Source organism: Botryllus schlosseri, chromosome 15 (genome assembly GCF_051294905.1).
Source record: "Botryllus schlosseri isolate E-star chromosome 15, Bs_hap1, whole genome shotgun sequence".
Taxonomy (NCBI): Eukaryota; Metazoa; Chordata; class Ascidiacea; order Stolidobranchia; family Styelidae; genus Botryllus; species Botryllus schlosseri.
This window is the reverse complement of record NC_137250.1, coordinates 22,976,207-22,989,492: the sequence shown is the minus strand read 5'-3', so window position 1 is coordinate 22,989,492 and position 13,286 is coordinate 22,976,207. Positions and strand designations below refer to the sequence as shown.

General features: G+C 40.7%; 2 protein-coding genes and 1 long non-coding RNA gene across 4 annotated transcripts in view; 1 reads left to right on the top strand and 2 right to left on the bottom strand.

Annotated features, from left to right (window-relative positions):
- The window catches only part of LOC145456710 (WD repeat-containing protein 19-like), a 392,619-nt gene that overhangs the window by 247,406 nt on the left and 131,927 nt on the right, over positions 1-13,286 (bottom strand). The gene's annotated exons all lie outside the window — the stretch shown is intronic.
- Positions 1-13,286, top strand: part of LOC145457485 (neurobeachin-like) — a 76,543-nt gene that overhangs the window by 4,505 nt on the left and 58,752 nt on the right. The window contains exons 2-5 of one of the 2 annotated variants that reach the window (XM_080335701.1): positions 8,380-8,795; positions 10,542-10,646; positions 10,908-11,034; positions 12,573-12,673. In XM_080335701.1, coding sequence (XP_080191827.1) covers positions 8,448-8,795; positions 10,542-10,646; positions 10,908-11,034; positions 12,573-12,673 — 681 coding nt within the window. In that variant the 5' untranslated portion in view covers positions 8,380-8,447. Of the gene's footprint in view, positions 1-8,347; positions 8,796-10,541; positions 10,647-10,907; positions 11,035-12,572; positions 12,674-13,286 lie in introns of those variants that run through there. The other variant, XM_080335702.1, reaches the window with a different exon arrangement.
- On the bottom strand, positions 2,083-4,810 carry LOC145457487 (uncharacterized). The gene is made up of 2 exons (XR_013920894.1): positions 3,601-4,810; positions 2,083-3,249 (listed from the first exon to the last, which is right to left on the bottom strand). It is a non-coding gene; the product is annotated as an uncharacterized LOC145457487 (long non-coding RNA).

The following is a 13,286-nucleotide window of genomic DNA, read 5'->3' as shown; positions in this document are numbered from 1 at the left end:
TGTTTATTCAACCAATCAATAAGATATAAAAAGAATACATCTTTGTCTAATGTAAAAAATCCAGCAGGCGTACGGGATCCCTCTTGATTCTATATGTTTATTATATTATAAAAATCAAATCCGTGCGATCGGGGTTATTGTTATGTTGGCTATTGTATAACTTGTTAATGGGGTAATATATAAACCCGTTTAAAACTGTTCAATATCAATGTAGCAATAGTCAGACGCCGAATACATTGTCCGGTCTGGCATAGACCGTTAAGGCGGAAGCTTATATTCCCAAACAAGTTCTCGTCGAAATCTTTGGCAAAGCGACACAAGATCTTGATTTTATGGGATTATTATATCATTTAATTTAATTGCTTTGCTTGATGACACATTTAGTAACGTTCAAATAATCAGCATGTAGGCCTACGTCAGCATTGTGGCATATGTGACCTGAGTCGTCGCCATGTATCGTGTACGACGTACGTACATTAATATATCAATTCACCGAAATGCAGAGTTGCAATTGGCAATATGACGTCACTTGACGGCATAGTTTCACTTTCGCGTTCACACAGAACATTTCAAAAAGGTTCAAGTTCACACGAACCTGAACCTTTTAGAGATTCATCCCATCCCTAGTACGTGGGGAATCCGATTTCTAGTTCCTTGGCGATTTTGAGGGTTTTCTGGTGCCCTGGCTCTTATAAAATATAATACAAATACATGTGTGTTGAATGGCACTGTTTTAGTGCTATAGGTCTATATACCCGATGGCATCAATGTTCTCTAGCTTCTTCGGTATATTCCAGTGATTCTCAACCTTTTTTCCACCGCCGTCTCCTCTCAGACATTCATGGTTGCCGCTTCCATATTTAAGCATTGTACTAAAGACGATGCGGTAAAGGTCGAAGTATGGTCGCTCATGCCGGGTTTTGACTTGACCTAATTGGAATTATTTCGCTCATGAATCGCGCCCAATGACCACTCAACTATTTATCGAACTAATAATTGTATGTACTATTTTCGGGATAAAATCAAGGTTGATATTCCGAGCGCAGGGTAGGGGCCATACCTATCAGATCGAACCCAATGTATAGTCTATATAGCGGCTAGGATATAGCTTAGGTTCTACCCGACAGGTAAAGCCCAGGGGCTCTCAGCCTATTCTTGGTCGTAGGCCTTTTCCGGTTTGAAAATGTGTTGTGGCCCACCTCTTATCTTAGAGTTATAATCCTGTTGATTGCGTGGTAATCGACAGCGCCGATATGCATATTTCTCTAAAATATGCGCATATTTCTTTACTGATGAGTGATGATATTAAAATCTAGGCATAATGGGGCATGAAATCGCGCGAAGCGTGACAGAATTTTCCAAGTTGAATAAATATCCACTAACAAACGACCAACAAAATAATATTGGACCCCTTCGAGCTCCCAATTGGGGGTTTCGGTGTGGCAGTTACAGCCCTCGTAGATCATAGGCTAGAAGTCCTGAATATTATTCTGATCGCCCGCTGCTCCATTCGCATCGCGAAACACGATGATCAGATCCCGGCATCCACTGTGTAATTGGGACTTTAGTTCCACTGTTGTGTGGAATAATGATCATTCTGGACCAGCTTCGAACAATACAATACAATGGTAACAATATGTTCAAGTGAAAAGCAAAGCCGGTGGCCCGTGAGCATTTCGAATGTTTGAATCCGGCCCGCGACGTAATTTTGAGTTTGACAGCCCTGGTTTACAACGCAGGATATTTGTGGCCAGATAGTTATTGTTTTTAGTTGCTTGCTGATGCTGTATAGTAAAGCGATGCAGTGAAGGCAGGGATATATAGAACTCCGGGATGGCTGACTTAATTTTGGCCTTTACCTAAGTAGGTCCAGAAAGTCACCTGCAATCTGCCTCGAAATATCCACTTTTCTGCAAGCTAGCGATACAGCTGTTTCTAGAATAATGATCCTCAAACTTTTGCAGAATAGTTAGTGAGTAAGCTAGACATTCTTCCCATATCTCAACCTTACTACTGTATAGCCAACCTAGTAAAGTATGACACTGCTGTATAGCCAACCAAGTTAACTATGACAACTCTGTATTTCAGTAAATCATGAATGTGTTTAATTTCTACACATCATATAATCTGCATCAGGCCATAAATAACAGTGAATATCGAATAATATCAGCGTCTTCTACCTATTTACAAGCCATTGTTGGAAACCTTGCAGCTGGAAGGGGGGGGGGGGTAATAGGATTGATTAAATCAACAGTTTCGATTCGCGTTAATCGACAATTACGATGGAGTATAGGGTTGCATTTAAAACAAACATGTGTAAATCCAGGCCCTTGTATAAAACATCTTTTTTTAAGCCATGACGTCAAGAATATTCAATAGTGACGTCATATTGGATTGACATTGACAATTGAAAATATAGTGTAAATATAGCTCCTTTGACGAAATATCTGTGCTATTGCTGTTGAACCGACTATTTTGAGGGTTCCAGCCATCCCATATCGATATTTGTCGGCTATATCGGGTGGTAATCGTCCGTGAGCTCATACAACACGTGTTTTGGATAGTATTTACACAATTATGGCATAATTTTACAACTTAAAAAGAATTTTTTTCAAAAGGCCTTTGTTTAAAACACTGTTTAAAGCATGTTTTAAACATGGCGTTTCAAACACCGTTTGTTTTAAATGCATCCCTACCATGGAGCATTTACAATAACGAAAAGATAGCACGGCCTGTAAGGACTCGAAATTGTGATAGCAGCATTGTCATCTTCTATGTCACTCAATGAAAGTTGATCAAGAAATCAGCACACCATTGATACTTCTCTTCAGGTTCAAATGCAGCTTCGGGGGGTAGAAGTTTGGTACATATCATTATCAATTTGAGAAGCATTTGGTAGACCCAGTTGTTGAATTCAGCTGATATTTTGTTCACCGAGAAATAGTTTCATGACCGCAGTGTAGAAATTACCACCATGGCTTAACGGTACATCATGAATGGGCCTCCTGAAGCATTTCATGCCATTTATCAGTTAAGAAATATTCAGTATCATTGTCTTGCAGATTTTCCGATTGAGTGATAGATGATTCCATGTCAAAAAACATCTCGGTGAGGAGGCACGAGATCCAAATATTCAGATTGTGGCCATCTTTGCCAAGATTTAAATGGGATGTGCCCAGTATAATACATCAGGATATCCACTGTTGACGTGATGCAAATACTGGAACATCGCGTTTGTTTTTCCGGAATCTGCAACAAAAATGAACAAATGATGTATTTAGAGACACAAATTAACCTTAAGAATATATATATATAGATGTATGCAGAGCTGGTCAATAGTGAAGAACTTCTACTTCATTGCAGTACTCAAGTAGGTGTTGCCTATTTTCGAAGGTACATCTTGTAAATTTGAAGCAGCCATCTCCAAACTCAAGTACCTTGCAAGCATTTCACTTTCTACAGCTACTTGAAGAAGTTCAAACACCAGTACACCCGGGAATACGACTGTTACTTGAGTAGCAATGCTGACTACTTTAACCACATCAGGATTAATGTAAATCGCTCATTTGATAACGTATCACTAGAATCAGCCAAACTTACCTTGGGCCGACTGAGGAGAGCTCCATGCGTTATTGCGACGATTTGACGAAACCTTGCAAATTGAAAGCAATCTTCAGAGTTTTCTTTTCCTTCGTCGTACAGGCCTATAGCCTATAGGCTGTAAGTGTTTATATGGTAAAGACAGGCCGTATCTCAGGGTCGTATCGTGTCCTGACGATTATGTTGGCTTATCCATTCAAGGGAGTGGGCATCTTCATGGCTTCAGTAAGAGCAAATGGTCAACAAATGTTGTGGCCATATACTGGGAGTCAGCCATTGGCAGTTCACAACAGTGCACGTCTGTTGAAGTATAATTCCAGTACTGTAGCATTAAGGTGCAGTTCATTAACAAACAAACATATGCCTGCCTTGTTTTACTAGACATGTAACTGGTGAATAGTATCTGTAACAAGAGATTGTATTCAACAGTTGTTATGGACAATTACAACTGCAACGACCTTGACGTGTTGCGTTTGTATTAGATTCAAATGTTTGGTTATCCTTAATTGAAATGCCTCTTGAATCTTGCACACCGGTAGTGTACTCAGTGGCTCCAATTCTTACTAGGAATAATACAGCAATGATCTGGAATACCGGTAAGCCTGCAATACCAGTACTACCTGCATATTCACATATTAATCTATAGCACAAGATCTTAATTGACGAAGTCCTTCCTAACGGTCGCCTTCATAGTTCACACGGTACAGTGTAAATGTACACTTGCACTTGTACAATGTAAAGCCTTGGATGGTGAGATACATTCGCGAAAAACATACCGCAAGGCGCGATCGAAATCATACTGCGGATATCAATGTTAACGTTGGAAATTATTCTATATTTTGTTATCTTCTCACGATTATCAGCGCAGCAAAACATGTTACATAAGATACTACAGAAGCAGAGATATTCCGAAGGCGAGTAAATGACCGTATACCGGCATACCGGTAAATTGCTACTGAAGGACTAGGGCTAATACCGCAAAGTTTCAGACTACCTGAACATCTCATAACCTAGTTCACCTCTAGCTTTATATAAGAACATAAACATGGATATTATATGCCTCTACCGCTCTCAAAAACTTAAAATTACACACAGATGAAGCGGCTGACCGGAACGTGCATCAAAACTGAATGCGTGAAGCGGGACCTACTTAGGTAATACCGCGATGACGCAATTCACGCAGTCAGCCATCCCGGAGTTCTATATATCCCTGAGTGAAGGAATATGAAATTGCTATAGTTGTTGAAATTTACGGACGGGTGATCAGAATAGAACCCCGAGGAAGTATCTGGCAGATGTTCAGTACGTTATCGCAAAGTATTCGAAGAAAGAGTGCGACTGTGATTCCGATTTTTGAAGACACAACTGTCCAGCATTTTGGCATATTAATATTAAATGATGAAGATTATGCTTTTGGAGATGCTGACTATCCACTGAGGACTTACTTATTCACGCCACTATTATGGCCAAGAACATTGACCGAAAAATGTCACTATTGTTTTCATACATAATGTTACCCTTTCTGGCATAGAGCACAGTGCTTTGGGTGTTGAAAAAATATCTCGCGCATTGCCTATATTCAAGGAAGAACCTCAGAATATAATTGTGACAATAGCCTGCCTCTGCCTTCACAATCTATCAATTCAGACGAGGAAGATGGAGCTGAATTTGATGAAATACTTCAAATGGAAGCGTTGAACGCACTCGCATGGTGTCGACTCCTACAGACTACAGTACACAAATATTTGCATGACAACGCATGATCTTGAGATTTCTCCTAGCTAGCATTCATGAATATTCTTGTTTGCAATACATTTGATTACATTCCAAAACATACTTGTGCTTTATTGCTTGCGACACGTCAAAATGAGGTAAAATGTGCATTATGGCTGTATTAAGTAAGTTCAACCTTATAAATTTGCGACACGAGATAGCGAAGTTATTGGGGCGTGTTCGGCCTATGATGCCATTCAGACAATATATCTGGGGCGTGTCGGCCTGAGTTGACACTCAGACATCGTGTCTGCGGCGAGTTCGGACATCATGTCTGGGGTGTGTTCGGCCTGTGCTGCCAATCGGACATCGTGTCTGGGGCATGTTCGGCCATTCAAACATGGTGTCTCGGCTGTGTTCGGACATTGTGTCTGCGGCGACTTCGGACATCATGTCTGGGATGTGGTCGGCCTATGATGCCATTCACACATTATGTCTGGGGTGTGTTCGGCCTGTGATGCCATTCGGACATGATGTCTCGGGCGTGTTCGACCTGTATTGATACCCGGACATCGTATCTGGGGCGTGTTCGGACATCATGTCTGGGATGTGTTCGGACTGGGTTAGCAGCACTAGAAAGTCGTGCCTGGTACTGTAACTGACTTTATAGTGAATATAGCGACTATCCTTATTTCTGACATGACTATCCTCATTTCTGACATGACTATCCTCATTCCAAACATGAGACTATCCTTATTTCAAACATGACTATCCCTATATCAAACATGGCTATCCTTATTTCTAACATGACTATCCTTATTTCAAACACTAGACTGACCTTATTTCAAACACGGCCAACCTTATTAACATCGTGTCTGGGGGGTGTTGGGACTGTGTTGCCAATAGCACATCGTGTCTGGGGCGTTCCGACACCATGTATGGGTTGTGTTCGGCCTGTGCTGCCAATCGGACATCGTGTCTGGGGCATGCTCGGCCATTCAAGCATGGTGTCTGGGTTGTTTTCGGATCTGAGTTGACACTCGGACATCGTGTCTGGGGCGTGTTCGGTCCGTGTTGCCATTCGGACATGGTGTCTTGGGCGTGTTCGGCCTGTGTTGATACTTGGACATCGTGTCTGGGGTGTGTTCGGCCTGTGTTGCCATTCGGACATGGTGTCTTGGGCGTGTTCGGCCCGTGTTGATACCCGGACTTCGTATCTGGGGCGTATTCGGACATCATGTCTGGGGTGTTATCGGCCTGTGTTGCCATTCGGACATGGTGTCTTGGGCGTGTTCGGCCTGTGTTGATACCCGGGCATCGTATCTGGGGCGTGTTTGGACATCATGTCTGGGGTGTGTTCGGCCTGTGCTGCCAATCGGACATCGTGTCTGGGGCATGTTCGGCCATTCAAACATGGTGTCTCGGCTGTGTTCGGACATTGTGTCTGCGGCCTATGATGCCATTCACACATTATGTCTGGGGTGTGTTCGGCCTGTGCTGCCATTCGGACATGGTGTCTTGGGTGTGTTCGGCCGTGTTGATACCCGGACAACGTATCTGGGGCGTGTTCGGACATCATGTCTGGGGGGGGGGGTGTTCGGCCTGTACTGCCATTCACACATGATGTCTAGGGCGTGTTCGGCCTGTGTTGATACCCGGACATCGTATCTGGGGCGTGTTTGGACATCATGTCTGTGGTGTGTTCGGCCTGTGCTGCCAATCGGACATCGTGTCTGGGGCATGTTCGGCCATTCAAGCATGGTGTCTGGGTTGTTTTCGGATCTGAGCTGCCATTCGGACATGGTGTCTTGGGTATGTTCGGCCGTGTTGATACCCGGACAACGTATCTGGGGCGTGTTCGGACATCATGTCTGGGGGGGGGGGGGGGTGTTCGGCCTGTACTGCCATTCACACATGATGTCTAGGGCGTGTTCGGCCTGTGTTGATACCCGGACATCGTATCTGGGGCGTGTTTGGACATCATGTCTGTGGTGTGTTCGGCCTGTGCTGCCAATCGGACATCGTGTCTGGGACATGTTCGGCCATTCGAGCATGGTGTCTGGGTTGTTTTCGGATCTGAGTTGACACTCGGACATCGTGTCTGGGGCGTGTTCGGTCCGTGTTGCCATTCGGACATGGTGTCTTTTGGGCGTGTTCGGCCCGTGTTGATACCCGGACATCGTATCTGGGGCGTGTTCAGACATCATGTCTGGGGTGTTTTCGGCCTGTGTTGCCATTCGGACATGGTGTCTTGGGCGTGTTCGGCCTGTGTTGATACCCGGACATCGTGTCTGGGGCGTGTTTGGACATCATGTCTGGGATGTGTTCGGACTGGGTTAGCAGCACTAGAAAGTCGTGCCTGGTACTGTAACTGACTTTATAGTGAATATAGCGACTATCCTTATTTCTGACATGACTATCCTCATTTCTGACATGACTATCCTCATTTCTGACATAAGACTCACCTCATTTCTAACATATTTGTCCTTATTTCAAACCAATCGAACCAACCCTGTAGGTCATTTCACCTCTGTGCAGACTGCTGATTTCCCTTGGATCCTTGGGCCAAAGAGCAGCTTTTAAGACAGATTTCACAGTACCTGTATATTTTTTGAAACAGTAAATGATATTGTGCCATTACGGTCTTTGCTTTGAGAAAAACAATTATCCACAAATAAATTTTGTTATTTAGTAAAAACCTCATTGCCAGCCAGGAGTGCAGCCAGTCGATAAAAAGGAGGGGTTTGAATTTCACCTTAAAAATCGAGTGACTTGACTTGACTTGACTCGAGTCGAAATGTGCGATGACTCGGGCCTATTCCCACCACTGGGAATATTGTTACGCAAGTTGTACTGCAGGCTTTCAAATGAAAAATGAATATTTGAAAACGGTGTAATCGAGCAATACTTGAAAAGTTTGGTTGTTGATAATGTTCTCTACTAGTTGCTGACGATTACCCCTGAGGCCATGACCAGCGTCACCCAAAAATATTCGGGTTCATTTCATTATGCATATATTATTCAATTTATAACATGCATATAAATGTAAAAATTGATCGATTTCAGATATTCCACTCATCAAGTCCTGCATGAGAGGCTGCTATTTGATAATTTACCTTTCATGATTGGCGGCGATGGCTGATAACGCTTCTTCTGAATCAGCGGATGAAACCACAAAATCTCAACCCGCAAAACCTGAGGGATCAGAAGAAACAAACCCAATCTCTGAAAATGGTGTAGAAGAGGCGAATGCGATTGAAAATCACACCGAGGAAGAGGAAAAAACAAACGGAATTACCACAAATGAAGACGACGCCACTCTGAAAATAAAAAACGAATTTGCGGATGTGGATTTACCGACTGAGCTGACTGAGGAAGTAACCAACGCTCATAGTGCAGAATCCAAATTTGCGGTTTTAAAAAAACTGTCGGAGGCCGTTGAAATATCTGACAGAGATTTGGTCGATACCGTCTTCAATTTGGTGAGTATGTTGTATGTTAGTCAAGAAATGACAGTTATGGAACAGCTCGCTGAATATCTAGTTGACTTTAGCGTCATCTGAGGAGGAAAGTTGAATCTGTTAAATTCTCAGCACAGCAGAGTTGTATGTACTACTAGAAAATTTTAATTTTTTCCAAATGAGCATGAGGATGGCTAATGTCTGTAAAGCACCGTTGACTGTTTTCGCACTATGCTTTCTATACAATTCTCCTGTAGTTCTGCAAACGAATTATTTCCTGTACATTGATTCGCTTGAAAATGTGAGGAACCTGAAGTCAGACCATGGGGCTGGGGCTACGGTATTATTGAAACCGGCTTCAACATGCCAAGTATACCTTGGAAAGTTAGGACCTGGACGTTATTCCCTCCCTAGTCCTAAACCAATGGGTCCCCCGACCGAGCCTCCGTGTCCCAAGACCCAGGGGGTCCTTCATGTCAAGGAAATTGACAGAATGAGTGACTATATTACGTTAATTTAAACGAGAACTTGCTTGCAGCACCATAACACGGCAACTGCATTTTGGAATAAATTTCTTGAAGTTTTTCTTTGCCCTTCGTACCATTTCTGTTATAATTTGAATCTTCATTTTTATAACGATGTTGTCTCTCTCACTCTCGGTGGTGTAAAATTAACAATGGTAGTATTGGCCGTTGAGGATTTAATTTGTTGTCCTTTAAAACTTTAAAACTGGTGAGTAAATTACTGCTAGTTACTGATAAGTGATAATTTACCGTAATGCAATGTAATGAGATTTTTGAATTGATGTATTGGTCTTCAATAGCCTAACGATTACTCTCATTTTAATCGTTAGTGTATTAATATAGAATTCGCACCTGTCCCAAATAATCTAATAAAATTTGAGAAACTGATAAATCATGTCTATGGAGCAGTGGTAGCACTGTAGGCAAAGGGTGAAACGCGTTGAAATTCCCGATCAATTATTTAGGGTAGGAAACATGTTTTACTCGGCATCTGTTCTTGAGAAGCTCATGAAATAACATTAATATTAAGAATTTTCAGAAGTTGTCTACTGTATCACAAACGTTCATCTTCATCTTGAGATTTGTATGTTGCCCTAGCTAGGACATTCTTCCATAGGATTGAGTCAATGTAATGTTACGGAAACCACACCTTATTTACGCTGATTGTGATAAGCGATTCAATGAATATGAGTCATTGTTTCATTTCCTAACCCAAATAAATTCAATACAACATGAATTTTATTCCATTTTCCTGAAATGGAGGGAGTTGAGATTGGTAAATGGTTCCTAAATTCTGTCTACGCAACTACTCCGCAGCCAATCAAGTTTTCTTTTGCCGAATTTATATTTATTTAGACTTTTGTGCCACGATCCCATTGCGTTACATTATCTGAACGATTCACTCCTATGATCAAAATTAATCTCCATAAAAAATTGGTAATGGTCAACACTCCCCGAAACTGTTGACTTGTTGATGTGGCAGCCACTTTTTGCTCACCAGATTATGATATTGTGCATTTGTGCCTCATTTCAATTTCTTGCCCAAGGCTCTTCAGATATAAGTATTACAAACTTTTTGATCCATTGAGATTCATCACATCCCTCACGTGTTGTTTTTCATAATACTGCAGTTCAATATGCCTTAGTATATGGTTGTTGACTGTTATTTTTAGCTGTTATTCTTCTGTTATTGAGAAGTATAGAGTTAATTTGTGGCAATGTCCTAAAAGTCCTTATTTTGCAGCTTGTTGGAGGTGATTTCGATTTGGAAATCAATTTCATCATTAAAGATTCAGAATGTATCACGCACATGGTTGATCTTCTGCAGACTTGTACGTTGCAATGTCAGGTAAGCACTCTGAGTGATCATCTTTAAATTACAGTAGAATGAATGTCCTCCATTCTTTTGGCCCAGTGATAAAGCTATTGCATTCTTAACACATGATCAACCAAGTGTGGCAATGGCACAAGTTCGAAACCTAATCACATTTTTGTATTTGAGTTTGGCTGTCGAGGCTTATTGAACCTCATCTTCTGAACGTTATGAACGTTACAATGTATGCTACGTGGACCGAACATGAAGTAATGGCTGTTGTATAATAATTTCCAGGCTGAAATCTGGAGTAAGTTCAAGGGCATTTGTCGCAAAAGCACAAGGAACTTGCAAGCATGCAAAGAAGCCGGGTTACTAGAATCGCTGCTCGTGATTCTGAAAGAAGCGGATGACATGATTGCAGGTGCATAGATTGGCGAGTGATATTCAATGAAATAAACTACAAATACATAGACATATCGTTACTACAAACATTAAATATAGCTCTTCATTAGGGTTGTTCAAAAATAACTAAATTTTCGTCAAATTTTACTTGATTTTTAATCAAATTGTTAGGTTGGCTAAAATAAAACATTGCGCACCAAGTTTGGCTTAATTGCAACCTGTTGAAGCATAGATACGCTAGTTGGAAAATTTTGAATTTATTCAACAAATTAAAAAAAATAACTTCAAATTTGAATGGAAACCCCATGAAATTGTTGGGTTGTCTAAAAAACGATGCAGATCAAATTTGACTCAATTCGAACTGATAGAAGCGAAGTTATTGATGTTCAAAATTTTGCATTGAAAATAATAGTGTTGCTCTGGGTTGTTCTATAGTAAATAATTAAAGAATTTCCCACCATAATTACTATTTTTTGAAATCTTAAATTTTGTGCTCCAACATTTTCGCTTGATCCGGCTGAAATTGAGACAAATTTGTTGCAATTCGCATTTTTAGACAGCACAATTTCATGGGGTTAGCTTCGGTGCCACATGTTGTAATTGGACCAAATCTGGTGTATAGCCCTACCTAACAATTTTATTGAATACCCAGTGAAACTTGAACGAAACAGATATATTTGAACAACCTCTTCATATATGTACAAGTTTGCGAGATTGGGGAATATAGGGGAAGTGATATTAAACTTTTTGCAATTTATTCCTGGCTATTAGAAGTTAATTTGATAATTGTAAGATTTTATGGGCGTGGACTCTTCACAGAAACACTCTATAAAAGTCCATCACCAGTAGAATTCATAGATATATTCTGCATGCAATGTGACGGGTATGGGTATTAGCTCATGTGTTTGACGTTTGCTGGAATTCTCTTCCCGGTTTTCAGATGCAGCCTTGAGCGACACAACCAATATCCGTTATTATGGCATTGGTATATATAAATCGACGAAACCTACATGTAGAAGCAAACAACATCCGTCTATTTTATTTTTGCGGTATTTTCAAGGGTCAATAAGAGTTGCAGTTGTGAATCACTGATATATACTGTTGAAACAATTTGATCCACTACTTGTGCACAGACGGTGATCTTAGCTTTTAGTTGCTTGTGAACTATTTGAGCGCAGTATTAGTAATCAGTACACAGAATTAAGATAATGACTGTATTGAACGTTCAATTCTTTTGATTTCAATACGGAAGACTCTACAGTATACTTGCTTAGTACAGATATTTGCATTATTCACCTCAGGTTTACATTCCTTCGTGCAAGGCAAGTCTTCTGATAATACATTTTGAATATGTGCAAATCAGGCTTCTTAATGTGCTATTATTGACCAATGGACTGTGGAGTTCTTGACACTAAAGTTCAAACTGCGATCTACAGAAAATGTTTCCTGACTGACTGCTGACCTAATCGATTAGTTATTGGCCAGATCACTGGACATTCACATGAAAAATAAAAATCTTACCAATTCATCAAGTTGTTTAATTTTTTTTTATTTCAGAGCTGTTGATCGATATGTTGAGTTTGATGACAAGCTACAGTATTACAGTGAAGGAGCTCAAGTTACTTCTCAGTATGCTTCGAGGGGAAAATGGCACTTGGGTAAGACTTGTGAACGCTTTATTTTATATAGATATAAACTGTTTTTAACAGTATTGGGCTTCTAGAATATTTATTATGTTATGTAGACCTATGTTTATGTTCGTTGTTGTACAGTACAGTCTAAAATGCGGAATATATGGCAACCTTCAAATTCATCCGACTTTATGTATAGGTCTACGATAGGCCTATGCTCTACATCAGATAAAATAGAAGTACAGATATTGCGAGCTCTTCAACATTAGTTTTTTCAGAGTAAATTAGTACATGACCAACTGTGTAATGGTCGGTGAACATAGAAACATGCGACTCACTTGAGCATGTGAGTTAAAGTTAGGGTTTCTGAAATTCTAAGTTAGGGTTGGAGGTAGGGGTATTTTGGGGCTTTTACAGGCACAAGCTAAGGTGTTGCATACTCAACTGTTGTTTTTCATTGTGTAGCATGTAGTGTTGGGCACAATAATTTGAGTACTCTAATCTCAATCGAGTATTAATTGTCATGATTCGAGTCAAATAGTGATAGAAGATATTTTCGGGTACTGAAATTAGCCTATTCCCCCTTTTAACCAAGAATTATATTACCAACGAGATTATAATATTTATACTTTTCCCACCT